The sequence below is a fragment of the Aethalodelphis obliquidens genome, unplaced genomic scaffold, assembly GCF_003676395.1.
Source record: "Aethalodelphis obliquidens isolate GAN/ISIS:26980383/991018 unplaced genomic scaffold, ASM367639v1 scaffold3, whole genome shotgun sequence".
Classification (NCBI taxonomy): Eukaryota; Metazoa; Chordata; class Mammalia; order Artiodactyla; family Delphinidae; genus Aethalodelphis; species Aethalodelphis obliquidens.
Genome location: NW_020837947.1, coordinates 67,038,362 through 67,059,596, shown reverse-complemented (window position 1 = coordinate 67,059,596; position 21,235 = coordinate 67,038,362). Strand labels below are relative to the sequence as shown.

Below are 21,235 nucleotides of genomic sequence, written 5' to 3'. Positions count from 1 at the left end.
GCTCTTTGCTTGACCTTGGATGAACATCTAAGCCTTGGAGGCGGGTGTGTGCATCAGTGCTGCCCACATGCACACGGGCGCCCCAGGTCGCTCAGGCTCCAGGATGATAAGAGGGTAAACGGCAGTCACCTCTGGGCTACTCATGGGCTTTGTGAAAGGTCACAACGTCTGCCTAATTGGAGGCAACTTTCTTTCATGCCCATTTTTATCTCCTCGGGGAGAAATGCCAAGTGAGCTGAGAATTAAGGAAGTCAGGGGCCAGCTGAGCAGCCTCGTTAAAGACACCTCAGGGGGCCTCCCTGGTGGTGCAGTGGTTAAGAATCTTCCTGCCAATGCAGGGGACACGGGTTCGAGCCCTGGTCCGGGAAGATCCCACATGCCATGGAACAACTAAGCCCGTGCACCACAACTACTGAGCCTACGCTCTAGAGCCTGCGAGCCACAACTACTGAAGCCCATGCGCCTAGAGCCCATGCTCCACAACAAGAGAAGCCACGACAATGAGAAGCCCTCGTGTCGCAATGAAGAGCAGCCCCCGCTCACCGCAACTAGAGAATCCCCACGCGCAGCAACGAAGACCCAACGCAGCCAAAAATAAAAACAAATCAATAAATTAATTTAAAAAAATGAGAGACACCTCGGATTTTGGGTCTCACTTTGCTCATCTCTAAAACGGGACCAGATGCTTTCAAAGGCAACTTCCAGCTCAAACTCAGGCTCTTGCTTTTCTTTTCTCCAGGAAGATCTCAGGAGGTGATCAGGGTCCAGGTGATCACTCCGTTCTCCCCTAATGTCATCCATCCAGCCTCCTGTATGTCATTACTTTTCTCCTGCCCCATGAACAGCATCTCTTGTTCTCACCCCGGGGCAGTGTCTTCCCTTCTGCCCACCCTTCCCTGGGTCCCATCAACAAGATATCTGGGGTAACATATTTTTAACCAGGACAAGCTTTGGGAAAACCTCTGTCACTGTTCCGAGGAAAGTCGATTCTGTTTATTTTCATAAACTGTTGTCAGTTTCCTCAAACTTTCCACTTACCTCTTCTCCTTAAACAAAATTATCTTTCTCCAACCGTAACACTTCCTATGCAACCCTTTTAAAGGAAACTATTGCATTCATTCAAATAAAATTATTCAGGACCTACTATTTGTTGGGCTCAAGAAATGCTTGTCGAGTGAATAAGTGAATGGATGAATGTACCTTGTTGGTTGCTATAGGAGATTCAGAAACAAGCCCTCTTCCCAGCCTTTAGGGGGATGGTCTGTGGTGGCAGAAAGGATTAAACACACACAAGAATAGTTGGAATACAAGCAGCGCTACCCTTCATGATATAGTAACACTGCTTGTAAATATTGAAAGCCAGTGTCAGTTGAATACAAGTTGGAAAAGAGCCACTTCCCTAACCACACCCTGTAAGCATCTTTCTCCTCCCAGCTATCCTGCCTCTTCCTCGGCACCCCCAGACCTCCCCCAAAACTAGCAACCAGAGAGGGCTAACACCTGGCTTGGCAGGGAACCTCAGGTATGCTGTTCCAGAGCTGTTCTGATTGGTCAGCACCCTTGCCTGTGAGTTACTTAATATTTGGACTATCTCTACTGTATGAGTAAAGCTCAGGTAACTGGCAAAAAGAAATAATAAAAGTAAGTAAAGAAAGGAAATATGGGGAGAGTTGGTTCCATTCTCCACTAGAGTGATGGGCACCAGCCATAAGAGGACATTACATTCCCTGGTCACAGTGACCAGCTCAGGAATGGGCAAATGACCCAACCAGATGCAATGAGATGTAACAAAACTTTTGCTGGGACTGTTGGTAGAGGGATATTTACTCTTAATGATGGATGTGGACTGCGATGTGATTCTGGAGAAACCATGGGCTACCATATGAAGCCCAGTGATGCTAGGAGTTGAGCGATGGGAAAGCTCCTAGATCAAGCCATTCCTGAAGTCATGCCTGCCTTCTGCACTATTCAGTTATCTAGAGTAGGCAAGTTTGTCTTTCTGTCATTTTTTAACAAAAAAAAGTCCTGATACTGCGATGAGGCAGCAAAGGAAATACAGGAGTAAGAGAGATGGAAAACGGTGCCGTCATTCTCAGTTCCCTTCTTTCTTAGCTTTTTGGAGCCAGGTCTGCTTGATCCTGGGATCTGGTCTCCTTACTCTTTCTCATTCCCCAGGTCATCATCCCCTCCTGACTTTGTTTTTTGATTTCCTACCCAGTCAGGAGTAAAATCCCTCACATTTTCAAACTTCTTCTGTTTTCACCTTGCCAATCTCCAACACTGGGTCATCAGAACAACACTCCCCAGCCCTTTTCTCATCATGGCAAACTCAAAACATGACACTCTTTGAAGGGTACCCTGGGGTAAACTAGAGATTTAGGGTATCTTTATGGGCCTTGGGGGGGAAAAGTCCACTATATTTTTTAATATTATGAAATTTTGATCTAAAAAAAAGTAAAATACAAAGTCCCAGGGAAGATATAGCTTTGTATGAAACTTCAAAATAAAATCTTTTCAAAATGTTAAACAAGAAATTTGAGCTTTCTTCTATGGACATGACTTTTTAAATATCAGTTTAAATGCTTCAAATGCTGTCCTTGAATCCTAATCAAGACCTTTTATTTATTTATTTAGATTTTTAAAATTAATTTATTTTTTATACAGCAGGTTCTTATTAGTTATCTATCTATCTATCTATATATATATATTTTTTTTTTTTTTTTTGGTACGCGGGCCTCTCACTGTTGTGGCCTCTCCCGTTGCGGAGCACAGGCTCCGGACGCGCAGGCTCAGCGGCCATGGCTCACGGGCCCAGCCGCTCTGCGGCATGTGGGATCTTCCCGGACCGGGGCACGAACCCGTGTCCCCTGCATCGGCAGGCAGACTCTCAACCACTGTGCCACCAGGGAAGCCCAGTTTTCTATATTTTTATCTTTGTAGTGTACTTTGTAGCTTTCTTAACATTTATTAATAGTAAGCTTACTTATTTTATATTTAAAAAAATATTTTTGAATTTTATTTTTTTATACAGTAGGTTCTTATTAGTTATCCATTTTATACATATTAGTGTATATATGTCAATCCCAACCTCCCAATTCATCCCACCACCACCACTAGCCCCCCGCCGCTTTCCCCCCTTGGTGTCCATACGTTTGTTCTCTACATCTGTGTCTCTACTTCTGCCCTGAAAACCAGTTCATCTGTACCATTTTTCTAGATTCCACATATATACATTAATATATGATATTTGTTTTCCTCTTTCTGACTTACTTCACTCTGTATGACAGGTCTCTAGGTCCATCCATGTCTCTACAAATGACCCAATTTCGTTCCTTTTTACGGCTGAGTAATATTCCATTGTATACATGTACCACATCTTCTTTATCCATTCATCTGTCGATGGGCATTTAGCTGCTTCCATGACCTGGCTATTGTAAATAGTGCTGTAATGAACAGTGGGGTGCATGTGTCTTTTTGAAGACTTTTTAATGATAATCTCTTCAAATTCTTGGTAGTCACTATCAATGAGAAACTGCACATGTTAGAAATAAAAAATTAAAACCATTCTTTGGGAACCTTTCAGAATGTCAACAGCTGAAATTATATTTAAAGAACCAACAGTCTCTTCTCTTTTTCATTTCTACGTACAAATGTAATTTCTTGCTGATGTTTCTTATGATAAAACAAATGGACTTTGAATCCAATCGGATTATTTTTATGTCAACTATTTCCAAATAATGGGAAGCCCTAATGTGGAGAATGCAGGTGTATTTTTAAAACAGTCTCCTTATACCTAAAATGAAGACCATGACAATAGTTCATCAGCCATGGGTGAGAGCTTCCCAGTCACTGTTTCAAGACACCCTGCTGTCCCGGCCCGCATGGTGGCCAGGTGGGGCATAGACTGTGGCCTCCAGCTGAGAGCTGCCTCTGGGCTCCTGCAGGCAAAAGCGCAATGACCAACATCAAGGACCATGATGTACAGATGCTCCACCGTGGAAACTGGGTGAAGCCAGCTGTGCAGCATGACTCCGCCCAGCCTGGACAGAGAGCTCGTGGAGCTGCTGTGCACACGGCCGCTATGGCTGATCAGAAGGGGCCTCCTGGGAGGCCGGTGAGGGCTTTAGCGGGTGGCGCTAAGCCTCTGCCTTCACGTACAACAGACGCTCGCGTCCACTAGACGTAGCATCACAAAGTGAATGCGCCCTGCGTAACCACTACTCTTGGGAATAGTAAATTCACCTGTTGACACAGATGAAGCCCCTAACCCCAACGCCTCCACTTCCTACTATTTTTTCTTGTCTTTCCCTTCACCTCAGCCACCAGCATCATCTTTCTGAAGGTCACCTAGAAACCCAATTCAAGGCCCTTTCCTCAGCCCTTGACTCCTCTCTGGAGCAACCAGAACTATTTCCTGCCCTCTCTAGCAAGAGACTTTTCTCTCTCTCGGGCCAGGACCAGGAGGTTTTGTGTGACTTGTTAAGGAGACTTGAGTGTAAAGCCCTGAAGTCTCTCGGAAAAAAACCAAAAAAACTCATAGATGGGGCTAAACGGATGAGCGCCAGGTTTCAAAGAAGCAGTATTTGTAATGACATTAAAAAGTCAAGGCTACTACATTGGCTTTCAGCATTTTTCATCTTTGAATGCTCAATAAAACTATTTTTGGCAAAGGAAAAAAAGAAACATTTCTCTCTTATCGACTGTGGGCTGTACCGTCTTGAGCCTCTTCTTACTTCTTGATGCCTTTCTTAGTTTTTTTTTTTTTTTTTTCCCTCTCCTACCCACTATCAATGGGGTTTCTGACCCTCTTGTACTCCAAACCTTCTACACACACTGTTTTCACCATCACTATTGTGTGGACGAATTTAAAATCCTGCTAGTGGTATGACTGTCCAAGCTCCAGTTCTAAATTTCTGCCCTCTCTTTGGACAATTCCATCTGAATCTCCCGACAGCACCTCTCGCTCATCACGCCCAGAGGCCCCTTCTTCATCCCAACCCCAAATCAGCTCTTCCTTGCCACTTCTCTGCTTTGTTAAGGGCACCACCGTCACCCCACCTCGGCTCAAACCCTTGAAGGTAAACTTGGTTTCTCAACTGATTGCCGAATCTTGATGATTCTCCCTCCTGAATGCCTGTCACATCCAATCGCCTCGATTTTGGTAGATGCCACCCTATCCTGGGTTCTTTACCTCTCACCTGGATTATTACAATAGCCTCCCAACTGGCCACCTTCGACAGATTATTACCAGTTTATTGCACCCAAAAACTCCCTTGTTTAAAAGCTTTCAATAGGGAATTCCCTGGCGGTCCAGTGGTTAGGACTCCATGCTCTCACTGCCCAGGGCCCGGGTTCAATTCCTGGTCAGGGAACTAAGGTCTTGCAAGCTGGGCAGTGCAGCAAAAAAAAAAAAAAAAAAAAAAAAAAAGCTTTCAATAGCTCTTTATTGACCAAATTTAGCTTAACTTCTTAGCCAGACATTCAAATCCCTTCATAATCTGTCCCCAGCCTATCTGTGTAACCCAAGTTCATTTATAGATTCTAGAAATATTTACTGAGCTCCTACACTTTGTGCCAGACTGGCCTAGGTACTGGAGATACTGCAATGAATGAAATCAAATTCTCAGTTCCCATGGAATTAACATTCTAAAGAGAGTCAGACAACAGGCAAACATACATGTTAGATCATAACGCTTGTAGAAAAATAAATTCGGGTAAGAAGGTAGACGGTGATGGGAGTGGCATATTAGATGGGATGGTCAGGAAGTCCTTTTTGATGAGGTGGCATTTGTCTAGAGACTCGAATGAAATGAGGGTGAGACTTATGGATATCGCGGGGAAGGGCATTTCAGGTAAAAGGGAAAAGAAAGGGAAAAGAAATTTCCAAGTCCTTCAAGTCAGAGCACGCTTGGCAAGTTGGAGAAACTGCAAAGGGGCCAGAATCGATGAGCAGAGTGAACAAGAAGGAAGAGATGAGAGAGAGTCGGCTGGAGGCCAGGTTATGTAGTCCTGGATGGATGACAATGTGCATTTAGGATTTAATCCTGAATGAGGTGGAAGGCCCTGGAAGGTTTTGAGTAGTTGAGTGACATGTTCTAAAAAATACTACAGACAGCTGTGGAGAGACTGGATTGAGAAGGTGATGAGGGAGAGTGAAAACTGGGAGACCAGTTAGGAGGCTGTTGCAATAATCCAGGCAAGAGATGAGACGAGCGGTTTGAAGAGGGTAAGAAGTTGTTAAATTCTGGTTACGGTTTGAAGGTAGTGCCGCTGGCATCTGCTGGTGGATTGATTGGATGTGAAGTGTCAGAGGAAGAAAAGAATCAAGGATGATTCTCAAGCAACTGGAAAAGCACAACTGCCATGAACTGAGCTCTCTGAGAAGACTGTGGGAAGAGAAGGAAGTCTACAGGAGGAGGAAAGTCCAGTCTGGGGTGTATTAAGCTTCAGGTGACCATCAGGTATCCAAGTGAAGATGTCAAGTTGTCAGTTGAATAGTTGAGTCTAGAATTCACGAGAGAGATCCAGGCTAGAAATAGGTTTGGAAATTGTGTATAGATGGTATTAGTGTTCAGAGAGTAGGAGAGATCTCTTAGAGTGTCCACAGAGGCCAGTGGACTGAGCCTGGGTCACTACCACATGCAAAGGTTGAGAAGATAAAGAGAGCTCAGCAAGAGAGAACTGTGGGTGGAAGGAAAGAAAGCCAAGAAACTATGGTGGCCTGGAAACCAAGAACAGAAAGGGTTCAACAAGGAGGGAGTCGTTTGTGATTTGTTTAAAAATAATCGTGTGTGTGTGTTGTGTGTGTACACGCATGTGTGTAACGGAGGGTGGGGGGCTAGTTGGTATATAAAATAAACAGGAACTGCCACATTGATCATTGCTGAATCTGGGAAGATGGGGAGCTCATTTTACCATTTTCCTTATTTGTGTATATGTAGGAAATTTCCCATTAAAAAGAAGTGACAGGGACTTCCCTGGCAGTCCAGTGGTTAAGGCTCCGCGCTTCCACTGCAGGGGGTGTGGGTTCCATCCTTGGGCAGGGAACTAAGATCCCGCATAACGCACTGGCGTGGCCAAAAAAAAAGGTAACAAAATAAAACAGAAACTGAAACACTGATGGTGCTGATGGGTCAATTCAGAGAGTGGATGTGACCTGTAGAGGCACTGGTGGTGGTGACGAGCAGTCTCAGCAGGGACGAGAGCCTGTTGGCAGTGGGTTCAAGAGAGATGAGGAAAAAAGGAGCAAGTGAGTGCGATCACCTCCTTCTAGGAATTCCGAAGGAAAGGGGAACAGAGAGAAATGGGTCAACAGCTGGAAGGAGATCAAGGGGCCAGCGGTGGGTAGGTGGTTGGTGAGCTTAGGGTGGGCTGAGGACAGCCATATTTCCTACCACTGCCCTGCACACAAGCTCTAGACACAGCCCCGGAAAGCATCCTCTCCCCACGTTCTCTGTCCACACCTGCCCCTCCCCATTCATCCCACCCATCCACCAAGGCCTAGACCACGTTCCACCTCCTGCATCATCCCAACTGTATGTGATGTGTCCAGGTGTCTGGTTTCTACCCACATGCAGAATTTTCAAGAAAATTGATTATATGAAAGTTTTGGTTGTGGTGCTGTTCGGTTGGGGTCTCTGTGGCTCTCACCTCCAGTGTGTGTTTATGCTGTAGATGAAAGCTATACAAGGCTCCCCTGATGGCCTTCGGAGGGGAAGCAGAACTTCTACAGAAACAGTAAAGTTTCTTATTCCTTTAGATCTTGGAAGATAGCATTCGATAGTAGCAACGAGAAGAGTATCTTTCACTTGCCTTTCCCACTCTAAAAGACAAGGCTAGAAGCACCAATTCACGCTAAGGGATCACGGACTGCTATTTATTTTTAAAACTAACTGAAAAGCCTCCGCTGCTAACAAAAGACTTCTCTTTGGAAACATCAGAAGTCGGGCGGAGCAGGTGGGTGGGGAGAAGCAGCCTTCTAGTTTCAGCTCCGTGAAACTGCCCTGAAAAGTAAGATGTGATGGAAAACACTGCTTCCCTCACACCTCCCTCCGAGTATATAACAGCAAGGAGACCAGGGCACTTTCTTAAGATTCTTCCAGCGGAGAAGTTTCCCTCAGAAGCACTCATTTTCAGTGCAAAAGGCAAGAACAGACAAGACACTTCTAATCAGGATTAAATACAAGATGCATCAGAGATGGGCTGTGAAGAAATTCTCAAGAAACGAGAGATGTTATCAGTGCTTCATGATGAGAAGGCTAGAGGGACAAAAAAAATTTCTGTTCCTATATAGCTAAACTGAGGGAGACAAGAGCAAACACATCTTTTTTTTTTTTTAATTGAAGTACAGTTGGTTTACAATGTTGTGTTAGTTTCAGGTGTACAGCACAGTGATATATTTATAACTGAATCACTGTGCTGTACACCTGAAACTAACACAACATTGTACGTATATATATACTTTTTTAGATTCTTTTCCCTTATAGGTTATTACAAAATATTGAGTCTAGGGACTTCCCTGACAGTCCAGTGGTTAAGATTCCATGCTTCCACTGCAGGGGGCATGGGTTCGAGCCCTGGTCAGGGAACTAAGATCTTGCATGAGGCCAAAAGAAAACAAAAAAAGAAAATATCGAGTATAGTTCCCACATCTTGACTGAGTCTCAATAGCAAGTACAAAAGGCACGTGAACCTCCCGCCCTAATTACTGCCGGGTGCCCACTGTTGCCGAGCCCTGTGCTGTGTATGACAGAGTCCCTCCGCTCACGGAGCCCAGGGGAGACCATCACAACACAGCGTGACAGCCAGGAGGCTACCTGTGGCGGGAAGGCCTCCCTGATCCTGGGGGTAAGGGAGCTTGGAGCTTTCTGACAGAAGCAGTAGAAGCACCAAAGGTTCCTGAGTGCAGAGAGCATGGAGATTTGGGACAGCCAGGAGTCACGCTGCGGTGAGACCCAAACCTGGATATACAGGTGGAGACCAGGTCACACAGGGCCTCTGATGTCATGGGCCAGGGAGCTCTGACTGGAGAGGAAAGCAAGAGCAGCTTCGCAATTTTGAAAGATCATTCCGGTGGTGGGAATCTAAAGGGAAAATAGGGCTTCCCTAGTGGCACAGTGGTTGAGAGTCCACCTGCCGATGCAGGGGACACGGGTTCGTGCCCCGGTCCGGGAAGATCCCACATGCCGCGGAGCGACTGGGCCCCTGAGCCATGGCCGCTGAGCCTGCGCGTCAGGAGCCTGTGCTCCGCAACGGGAGTGGCCACAACGGTGAGAGGCCCGTGTACCACAAAACAAACAAACAAACAAACAAAATAAATAAATAAAGGGAAAACAGACCACGTGCCGACTTCGAAATTGTGAAAACTGGTGACTCTTGTTGATGTGACTTGCTGTCAAAGCCAAATTCTGTTTTTTTGTGTTATATTCGGTTATGCTTATTTTTGTACCTCAAAGAAGTGAGGGTTTCATTCTATTGGTGTCTTTTTAAACATTCAGATAATTTCATTGTTCACCTATATATCTTCGATCACAAGAGCACAATGTAATCAACCATTGTGAGGTAGCTGGACAATAGTTACTATGAAAACGACCTTCAGCTATGGAACCAGGGGCTGCTTCTTCCCTGGGGTTTTCATGCCCTCTCCCCACTTACAAGCCCCGATCTGGAATTTCACCTATGCAGTGATTCCCAACACTGGCCTATGAAAAAGTTTTCACCAGTTTGGGGTTAAATGTAGAAGCAAAGGATGGTGTAGTGAGACTTTCATAAAACAAAATTTGGTCTGCGTAAATGCATGTCTTTTCTTCTAAATTATGCCTTACTTCCTTTTCAGGTATTAAGATTCCCTTTATTTTATGAAACGATGGCAACCCAGTTTTTTGTAAATGACCTTTCATGGCAAAACAGTTGGCTACCCCAGATCTGTGCACTGATTTTTGTGAAATGTGAAATCTTCTTAGAAGCTTGGGAGGTCGCCTAACAGCTGAGTCCAGGGAGGGGATGGACACATCTGGAATTGACCAAGGCTGACGATAAACTGCCAAAGCATCAGAGTTGACAGCAAACTATGTGACAATCAGGAAATGCTGGCCCAGTGTGTGATTTAACCACTTATGTCTTGCTAACTGCATCTTTGGAATTTAGCATCTTTATGAGAATTGTTAAACTTCTTTTCACGGCCTCTGCGTCACTCACATTTAAATATTGTTAAATAAGGTCCTAAAAATGTGTTTACTTTCCTGCTCCCAACTTCATCTTATTTTGGAGAGAGGTGCTTGGAGCCTATTACCTGTTAGCACCAAAGAAACAGCTTCAATACTTTGGGACCCTGGCACAGAAGCAGCCCTCCTCACAGAGGCTGTACCAGAGCCTTTCAGGGAGTACTGACTGCACAGTAAATTAGGACCTGGAGTAGAAAGACCTGTGTTTGGGTCTCAGCTCACAACTAGCTATGTTACCTTGGGTCGAGCTTCCTCAGCTACAAATGAGGCTGATGACGGTACCTCCCTGCACAGAGTGGCTGTCTTTAGGGCATCTTTGGGCTTGGAGACTATTCCAGAATGGTCATATTGCTATTATTGTGAATACAGGATGTTTACAAAGCACTGGTTTTTACACAAGAATCATGTCAGACCTGAAAAGCTTCTTTTTGATCATCTGATCCAATCTTGGCATCTTATAGATGGGGGCGGGGAGAAACAAGTTCTAGAGAGGACAGAGAAGCAACGAGAGGCAGAGCCTAGACTTGGTCTTTGGGTTGAGCCCCGGGGTTTTCTCTACCACATTAGTTTTCTCCATCTGGAAGTATTTGATTCTTAACTTCCAAGTTTCTCGGTTTCTCAGGAAGGAAAACAGAAGATTTTCCAAGTCTTCATGCTAATCTCTAGAACGCAACAAAACCAGGTGGATTTTGATGGGTGTGGTGGACAGCAGCAGGATCTGATGCCAGCAATAAAAGGGACACGAGTGCATTGCTTATATAAAGGGACACAGAGGCATCACCAGGAAAACAAAGTAGATACACTTTCTATTATTTTAAATCAGTAGTTTTATTACAATACTGCACTGACACACAATTAAGAGAAGGAATGTCCTGACATTTTCTGAGCATTTCATGGAAAGCAAATGTAACCAGCCAGGCAGCCGAGTCTTCCACATCTTTTCCAAACAGAAAGCAAAGTTATATGTCGTAGCTCAGGAAAGTAAAGTTTTCTTATCCTCATCTACAAAACTTCAGTGTCAGAAAACAGTTATTATGAAGTGGGCTGAGAAAGAAAGTGTTTCTTTCATGACGTCCCAAATCCTGACTCCAGACTTCCACCCCCACCCCCCACCCCGACTTCCCAGATGACTTTTTATGACACTGCAGATGGTAATGTGTTCAGGGGCTAAATGGGATCTACTTATTATATTTCACTACAATTGAAAGGAAAAGATAAATTAAGAAAATGAAGTCCTGGAAAATGCACAAAGGCAAGGAGAAAATATCTGGGTGTATTAAAAATGAGATGCTCTTTTCACGTAACTCATTTAAAAGGTTACAATTACCATAAACATTTTAACTCCATTAAAGACTGCTGACAAAAGCTTGCTCTTACATCTGCAAGAGCCTTCTGCGTTTACACGGATTTGGAAGAAAGCAATGCACCTTGTGAAAAGAGCCACCAATCCTGGTGGAGCAGGCGTCGGACTATTTGGAGTTGCATAGGCGTTTTTTTTAGATCTGCTTTGTACAAGATACCACGAAACCTTGACCAATTTCCATTTTTCAATAGTTAGTGCGGCAGTCAGATGTTTTAATCCCTGTTGTGCTCAAACGCACAAAAGTACTCTAGGAAAGAAACACTAAAATGGCATTTTGAATAAATTCACTATACATTACGTAACTTGGGAACAATAAAGGAAGAAGCCCAAGCATGACTCTAGTATTTCATATAGAAAAGCACTGCAGGAAGAAACTTTGTTTAAAAACATTAAAACTCGGGTGAATATAAATACATGTTTGGTTCATCTGTGCTATTTGATATAGAAATCCTATCAGATATTCAATCTACTACGTGACCTGTTTGGGTTTCTCACTGTATTAGCAGAAGAATATACACTGCTGCATATATTCACATATATATGCATATACATATATAAAATTCAGATCATGAAAATTTGTTTAAATACACATACTTAAAACCTGTACCTCTAAAAATAAATACATTAGCTTCTAGTAGGCTAATTTTCAAGAGTTCCTTCACAAACCAATCAGAACACAGTTTCCCAACAATGGCATGTGACCAATTAGCCACTCTTTAAATCCATTATCTATCAGTAAATGTGTTTTTTGTTTTTTGTTTTTTTAAATTCAGATGTACAACTGAAATAGCATTCCCAGAATAGAAGATGAGAGAATTCTGGCTTTGAAAATAAATGTCTTGGCTTCCTTGATGTTTAGTTCCTACAGATGTCTAGTCTTTGCCTCTGCATTTATCAAGCAGTGGGAGAGCATTTTCTAGTGACAGCATTCTCTTCCACTGACATTACCTTCTAATTAAAGGAGTCAGCTGGCATTTCCTTTGCTGTTTGGTGCAAGGGAACAAATACAACACTGTCTGTATCTGATATCACTCCCATCATCACAGTGAGTTGTGTGTTTTAACGTAATTTACAATGTGCTACCACTGAGGTACAGCAGAAGTAGCCCTGGTGTTAAAACCAAAAAAAAGAAAGAGAACAAAAGTCTCCCAGGAGAACAACACACACAGGACCGGGTGGTGTGTCTCTAAGTTCTATGAAGTAACTCGGGACCACTGCCAGAGTGGATACATTGGATAGCTGATACTGCAGTTCAAACAACAGAAAGAGACGATGAAAAGATTCAATATACCTCCTTTAGAAAGGATGAAATTAACAAAATTGGAGCTTTACTTTCTTACTTTTCCATTTCCAAAACAACTTCTTAAAATGATATAAGCCAGACCAAGTCCTTTAATATAGCACAATATTTAACAACTTTGTCATTTGGTTTTGAATACAAGAATTTCAGAAATGTAGGAAATCCATGATAAATAATAGCAAGAATATTTAATGCCATTGTCTAAATGTTTTAAAAGGAAAATCTATCATAGTTGAAATACAACTTCTAAAAAATACAGTGTTCTAGGCGCTCACAGTTCTAGATTGCTAACTTTATAAATTAAAGTGGAAGTTATCCGTATATAAACAAGGCCTCTTTTTCACTGATTTCGATCTCATTTAAACCTTTGGATATTTCAGTCTTCAGATTCCACAAGGTAAGGCTGAGTTTACCAGCTATAAACAAAATGTTTAAGTCCATGATGTACTGTAGCACTGAGGAAACAAATGCATCAAGTATTTACAGGCTGGCTACAATACTTTCTTCTTCTTTTTTTTAAAGTCAAATGTGTATCAACATCAAGCCACACTCTGTTTTGAATTTCTCTGGTCGCAAAGAAAATGGGGCAACAGCACTTTTCCTCACTCATCTTTCCTCTCAATCCTGAAGTCAGAGGCAGGTCTTTAAATCAAACGTCTTTTGGGAGGTGGTGGAGGCATGAACTCCGTGTCCGGGTCCAGATGATGATGCTTTCGCTTCTGTCCTTGAGAAGCTGCCGCACATCTGCTGATGAACTCAAACAGCATCTCCTTGGTGACAGGGTTTGAGATGCTGTTGCACACGGCTGTGGACAAAGGGAGACGTGAGTCTCGTGTGAGGGTTCATGGAGGCGGCTGACTCGCCCCAGGGAGATGAGGACACGGGGAGACGTTTCCGTCCCAACATGCTAAAACTTTCCATCTTCCCAACGTGGGCGACGTGCTGTGGCTTCAACTGTGCTCCTCCCTCCCCCACCCCCGAAATGAGTGCATTTCTGGTGGCTGCTCTTTACTATTAATTCTAGACCCAAACTTTAAGTATTTGGGTTTAAGCCTGTCTTCACTACAGTTTTTGATCCCTCCAAACAGTTTGTATAGGATATTGATCTCGCCCAGGGCGTCACACTATGTCCATATTTAAGCACAGTTTCTAAAGGAAGTGCGCGCTCTAGTCCTCCAGCCTTTCTCTCTCTCAGAGAGAAGCGCACACTGAGGCATGTGTACGGCACCAGCCACCGTGCCCGCCGAACGGGGAGGCTGCAGTGTAGCTGGCAGAGCGTATTATTCTTTATTTTAGTAACTTGCTTGAAGTAAGGTATTACAACAAAATGACTATTAAAGAAAGCACCTTTCCCTATGTGATCAAAATTGTATTTACCCACTTGGTTTTAGGAAAACAACACGGGCTTAATTACTCCTCTTTTCCAAATTAACGCATCCTGTCTGAACACAGACGTTAGTTCCAACAAGAACCTTCGAATGTACAACAGTAACTTTTAAGCCACAAAACTCAAAGTGGCAATTTCTATATTATCTCATAAGCTTATCATACGATCATCATCATCACTGACTGAGCACTCAAAGTGCATAATCCTATTAACCTTTATTCTTGGTTTTTATCTGTCTTTTTCTTTCAGTTCCACTAAAAACAGCAACCCAGAATTGCTGCCAGTAGTAGTTTACACCTTAGAGACCTAATTAATATGTGCTGTTTCCCATGAAAGACCCTCACTACTCTGAATTCCCAAAGCACTCACATTGTACCCAGAGCACACCCTGAAGGACAGCATAGCAGGTTTTGCGTTTCTTTTTTTTTATTTTATGTTTTTTAAGGTTTTCATTGACTTTGTTCTTCATTGTTTGTAAAACTATCTTAGGAGCTGGAAATTACATTTCCCCTGCTCATGCCATCTTTTGCCATCTGGCAGACGATGGCTTCAGCATTTTGAATGGATCTGCAATTACCATGGCTTTTGTTGTGGCTGTCATTCAACAAATTCATCCTGTCCGCAGCCCGATTTCCTGCCCTTTAACCCCTCTCCTGGGTGCCCGCAGCAGCCCACAGGTGAGGGAGGACAGGAGCCACACGGGGCACAGACCTGCCACGAGCCCTCCGCGGTCCACACGGCCTTCTGCCCCCAAAGCTGAACCACAAAAGGCAGCACAGTTTGGTTCTAACACTTTAGCTTTTGTGTGTTGTTGTGGGTTTTTTTTGTTTTTTTTGGGGGGGGTGGTTCATGTAACCTCCACTGGGAGGGTGTCACACTCACCCATGGCAGTGTTGTAGGCATTAGGGAAACTTTTGTCTGTTCTCTGTCTCATAAAGACCCAGCTGTTGTTCTCGAATTTGCATTCTATAATTTTGTTGTCATACTGTTTTAGCTCTTTTGTCACCTGTTTTAAAAGAGAATTGAGGAAAATATTTAAATCATCTACAGGCTTCTTGCCTGCACTACGTGACAGACGCATTAGGGAAATGCCAAAAACACCTCGGTGCCTCTTCACACAGAGCTCTTTGTCATCCGAAGCATCTAATCAAGCCCAAGGATGTGGTGCGCACTCCCTTGTACACTTGCTCATCAATCTGACACCTTATAAATAGTCGTGAAAACGGTTGTCAATATATAGCAATTAAAAGAAGCTAAGGAGAAACCAGCCACTTCTGGGCCAAATGCAAATACGTTACCATAGGGACCAATGCCTTCGATATTGTCTGTGTCCCTCTGCCTTTCAGAAACTGAGTATCTGTGAAGGTTTCAACAACCTTTAGAAAGACCACACCATCTAAATTCCTATGTCGGAATCTAAGAAATCCCCTTTACTGGTTAAGATAAAAAGTTACGCATAAAGAGTAAACATTAGATCTGATTCAGGCAATGTGCATCCTAACTATTTTGCTTTTCAAGCAGTGATAATTAACTAAAAATCTAATCTTTAGGCTATTTACCCTTTTCATCTCCAAACCGGTATGAATTTAGAGATGAAGCCACCTTTGATATTAGCTGGTAGGTTTTTTGGTTACTTCACCTCAGATGATTGCATATGGATTACAACTTAGTCTATCAACGCTAACAAGTATCCATGGCAACTACAGAACCTTTGAAAAGATATTTCATCGGGCTGTGAGGATGGTTTTCATAAATAGGAACCTAAGCTTATCTTCGCAGTTTCAAATCAAATGCCAGTCATGGTAATATTTTAATTCTGTCCTCGTCTTTCACAGCTAACAACTTTTCCTCACAATACGGAAGATTGCAATCAGTTAACTTCATTAGGATTATTTGAAATGCTCTCCTTTTTCTACCCACATATTCACTACCACCTAGGAATACGAAGGGAAGCAAATTTTTAAAAGATGCTTTCAATTCACAGATTAGGCAGTGCATATCTCCATAAAAACTTTCAAATTGTAGTCCTTTTCCCTTAATGAGTGTTACACTTGATTGGACTATTTGCATTTTCAACAAATCTGACAGGACCAATACATTCAGTGTATTGGAATCAGACCTGCCCAAGAAAGTGATGCTCTACTTACTTAGCAAACTTGCTAAATTTATTCTCAAATATTCATTATTCTAGTCTCAACTCCCCTCCCTCCCTTCCTAGGGATCTACCTCCTTTTATTTCTGATACATTATCTATATCCAAGTGTTAGGCAACTTATTCAGGTAAGGTAACCACTTATGTTATACCATAAGTAGGGTCTAACAGATAAGTTTCTAAACCTTTCAGATTCTCCATTTCCTAATTTCTAAAATGGGCAAAGGAGTTTCTAATACACTGGGACATTGGAGCAATAATAAATGAAAGTGCCTGGCACATAGTAGACAACCACTAAAATTCTTAATTGAATATAAAATTAGGAAATGAAACATTGCTTTTTTTTTTAAGTGTACAAATAAATTTACTAAAGATACCAAGATGACATGGAAAGGTACACTTTGAAAATACCTGTCAAGAAAATTGTATCACACACATCTACAAGAATGGCTTGCTATCAATAATGTGCAGTCTGCACTTCTACTGACTACCAATCGTAGTACATCTTTATCACATATTTACCATTCTTCTGTTTCTAGTCTCAGAATTGCTATAAATTATGTGTTGCTCCATCTGACTACAGCGATTAGGCAGTATTATTAAGTATCTGTGTATCTACCTGGGTACGCATTAACAATCCGGGAAATAGGGCTTTCCAGAAAATGCACGCACCTACCACTAACCTAAACGTATTTCCATGCTCAAGAACAGTACATTGTTCTTCACTGATCACACCAGTGATATTCCCAAGATAGACACAGTGCAAGGTACTCAATTTGGGTAGGTAATAAAATATGTTTAACTTTTAATAAATGTATTTAGGTAATAAAATAGATTTAAGATCTAAAATAATATCTTCCATATGTATACAAACTAAAGACAGTTTTCACTAACTGTCAGATGAAGAGAATGATTAGCATACAGGGAAGGAGTTGAACTTTAGTATCCAAATTCTGATTTGTTACTATGACAATAATCATCCTCAGCCATCTCCTATTATTATTTACTAAAATAGGATCTGGTTAAGCCTTTTATACTCAGCTCTGTTATCCTATTGTGAGTTGATGAGAGCTTGAAGGTAATAAGAATAAAATATTTATAAATCAAGATTTCACATCTGTACCCATAATTACATTGGATTAATGAGATTCTACTGTTTTGGGGGGGAAAAAAGGAAGAAAAGGAAGAGAAAAGAAAATACAGTGTATTTTACATTGAAGAAAAAATTTTTTTCATGTATCCATCTTTCTGAGTACCACACTTCTGATACCATTTGAGTCTACCAATAATCCGATGTTAAGAGACAGTCAGATGAAACCAGATCTAGTACCTCTGAAGATTTTAGATTAGCAGGTCAATGGTAATACTTGGAACGAAGGGCCCAAGACAGAGGCAGGCAGAACCACAGTTGCTCCTCTCTGCACTTTTTTAAAGGAATACTTTTTGGAACCTAAATGCTGGACACACTACCAAGTCACAAAAGGCGAACCATCAGCGCTGGCTGAACCATGCCGCTCAGAGCAGGCAGAGATGCGCTTCCGTCTCTAATGGTGGAGCACAAGCCCCTAGAATTTATTGTCCCTGCTCTGTGAGAGCTGTTTTGTTATCAAGAGCTCATCTTTCTTTTCTAGAGAGACTGTACGAAGGGGAGGGGGATTTCTCTGAACTAATGTGCTCTAGAGACACTTTAAAATAACGAATATCGTTGGATTGAGAAAGACACCAGTAAGCTGGGAGTTTTTTAACTTTTAATTTTGAAACAATTTTAGCTCTACAGAAAAGTTGTAAAGATAGTACAGAGAGTTCCAGGATTCCCATTACCCAACTTTCTCTAATGTTCATATTCCGCATATCATGTTACATTTATCAACTCCAAGAGAGAAGTTAACATTGGTACAATACAATCAGCTAAACTACAGACTTGATTCAGACTTCATCAGTTTTTCCACTAATGTCTTTATCTGCTCCAGGATCCAATCTAGGAAACTGCATTCCTTAGTTGTCATGTCTGCTTAGTCTATTCCAACCTGTGGCAGTTACTCAGACCTTCCTTGACACTCTTGAAGAGTGCTAGTGAGATATTTTGTAGAATGTTCCTCAAATTGGGATTTCCTGATGTCTTCTCATGATTAGACTGAGGTTATGAATTTTGGAAAAGAACGCCAGAGAGGTAAAGCGCCCTTCTCATTGCGTAATGTCTGGGGGTAGATGAGATCAACGTGATTTCTTCCTGGAGGTGTAAACAAACCCTGATCACTTGGCGAAGATGGTATCTGCCAGGTTTCTCTACTGTGAAGCTACCATACTCTTAGTTCCAGGCACTATGTCTAGCCCTGCTCAGAGATAAGGGAATTAAGCCACTTGCTGGAAGGCAGGGTATCAAAGAATTTGTGGACATTTATTAAAAGCACCACAGAGATCAATACATTTCCTGGGAGAGAGATTTTGAGGCTAGACAAACATCCCTTTTCTTCTTAAAGTTTCGCTCATTAATTTTAGCATTCATCCGTGAACCTTGCCTGCAGCAATTATTACTGTGGCGTTCTAATGGAATTTTCTATTTTCTCCATTCCTTCTACATTTATTATCTGGATTTCTTCTGTAAGGAAGATTTGCCTTTTCCCCTCATTTATTTATTTGCTTACTTGTATCAGTAAGAACTCATGGGTATTTATTTTATTCTTTGGCTTATGATAAAGTAGTATTGTCATTTATTTTCTTGCTCAAATTGTTCTAGTTTCAGCCACTGGGAACTCTCTCAGGTTGGCTCCTGTGTCCTTTTAACTTGCTTCCACTTTTACTTACTTATGCATTTTTAGCATTTAGTCCCTGGCAATAAAAGCTACTACTCTAGGCTCATCTTGCCTCAGCTCTAGAGTCAGCCATGGGGTCCTCTACCAGGATTTTACAAGAAAAAAATTACTCTTCGACAGTCCAGACTATGCTAAAAAAGTACTAACACACACCACTTGTTTTGGTCAGAATTTTCAATTATTGAGGAAAAAGAGAGGGAGGGGGAAAGAGGAGTGAGTGTGAGACAGACAAAGAGTAACAATGAGACTCTAAATATGAATATATGTGTGTATATATATATATACTTAGAAGTTTCCACTGCATCTTTTGTGAACTGCTTTCTGGAACTAAACTACATTGACCAGTTTTTCTTTTCTGAATTTAAAATTCTACTCAAGCTCTAACTCTGTAGTGTGACAGAAGGTGAATTTTTAAAATGTATTTCAAGTAGATGAACTCAAACAAAAATCTTGTTTCCACGTATGCAACTTCAAAGTCTAGTACTTATGAATGAAGGCAGAGAAAATAAAACAACAAATAAATCAGAAATGAAATGGAATTATAAAAGTTTTCCTTGTGGTGTCAGGACAATACAAATAGCTTAAACCTGAATTATTAGACAATCTTTTAGAACTACTACCTTATAGTAGGGCCTTAATATATTATTTTTAGCAAGTGCATCCATCGACTAGAGAAAATAAAACCCTTGACAAGCTACCCTTTTTAAAAATATGCTAGACTTAATAACTTCAAACAACGTTCCTTCACTAAAATCCATTTGTGTTTTTTGCACCTTTATAATGAAGAACTACTGTGTAAATAACACACTTCACATTTGCTAGGTTAGAAACAGTAGCAGGAAGCCTCTCTCTCATGAATGGTGGGGTCTTCAAGCCCTCCAATCCTGAGTTCAACTAATGAAAGTTGCCAATAAAAAGAAAGCAGCTTGGGTTTCCCTGGTGGCGCAATGGTTGAGAGTCTGCCTGCCGATGCAGGGGACACAGGTTCGTGTCCCGGTCCGGGAAGATCCCACGTGCCACGGAGCAGCTAGGCCCATGAGCCATGGCCGCTGAGCCAGCACGTCCGGGGCCTGTGCTCCGCGACGGGAGAGGCCACAACAGTGAGAGGCCCGGGTACCGCAAAAAAAAAAAAAAAGAAAAGAAAGCAGCTAGAACTCGGTCTTATTTATCCCAAAGGTCATTACAGACGAGTCACAATTCCAGGGTATGAAATCCCCACTAAACTACAGATTATTACCTTTTTATAAAATCAGAGTTAGTTATAGTTATTATTCAAAATATAATACATCTTCATATAAAATAACTGGGCAGATAAAGCAACAACATGTTAGTACTGGTTATTGGTAGATGGTGGAGTTAGGAATGACTTAGTTTCTTCTCTGTGTTCTGCTGTATTGTCCAAACTGTCTACATAATACATGCTTAACTTTCATAATTTTTAATAATAAAAAATTCCTAAAATAAACTATGTTTCATAAAAGATGATAAACATGAGATTGGTTTTTAATGTAGAGATACAAAAACAACAGGAAGAGATAAACCTTTAAACAGAAAACAAAAAGTCTTGGAATAAGGTCCTAAGTCCACAGTTCCCAAACTGTGCAATGAGACAACCTTATAGAGAGGCACTGTGGGGTACTTTAAATTTCCCAGGAAACACAGTGGCACGTGTTGGACACCAAGCAAACTATTAGTTGGCAGGAGTTCGCATTTTCAACATGAGATTCCTTTGGGTAACATATCTCTGCAAAGCTGAGTATTCAGTGGTTATTGTCATTGATAAAAACCAAGTATCACCAAAATCAATGTGGAAAGTAAATGAGGTTGGTGGTGTATAATCTGATTCCAAGGTTTAAGAAATTACACGGTCCTTAAATGGAATTACATTTTCAAGTTTCTTTTAAAAAAATTCCAAATTTAAATTCTATATCATGACAAAATATGAAACAAGAGTGACAGCAGAACATTTTCATGCATGCAAATTCTTAAAATTTTAG

General features: G+C 41.8%; 1 protein-coding gene across 6 annotated transcripts in view; it reads right to left on the bottom strand.

Annotated features, from left to right (window-relative positions):
• Positions 1-21,235, bottom strand: part of RNGTT (RNA guanylyltransferase and 5'-phosphatase) — a 250,509-nt gene that overhangs the window by 19,017 nt on the left and 210,257 nt on the right. For 2 of the 6 annotated variants that reach the window (XM_027090722.1, XM_027090760.1), the window contains 2 exons: positions 15,156-15,279; positions 11,036-13,691 (listed from right to left, as the gene is read on the bottom strand). The exons of 1 other annotated variant lie outside the window; for it this stretch is intronic. In XM_027090722.1, coding sequence (XP_026946523.1) covers positions 13,531-13,691; positions 15,156-15,279 — 285 coding nt within the window. In that variant the 3' untranslated portion in view covers positions 11,036-13,530. Of the gene's footprint in view, positions 1-11,035; positions 13,692-15,155; positions 15,280-21,235 lie in introns of those variants that run through there. 3 more of the 6 variants (XM_027090730.1, XM_027090750.1, XM_027090740.1) reach the window with 3 other exon arrangements.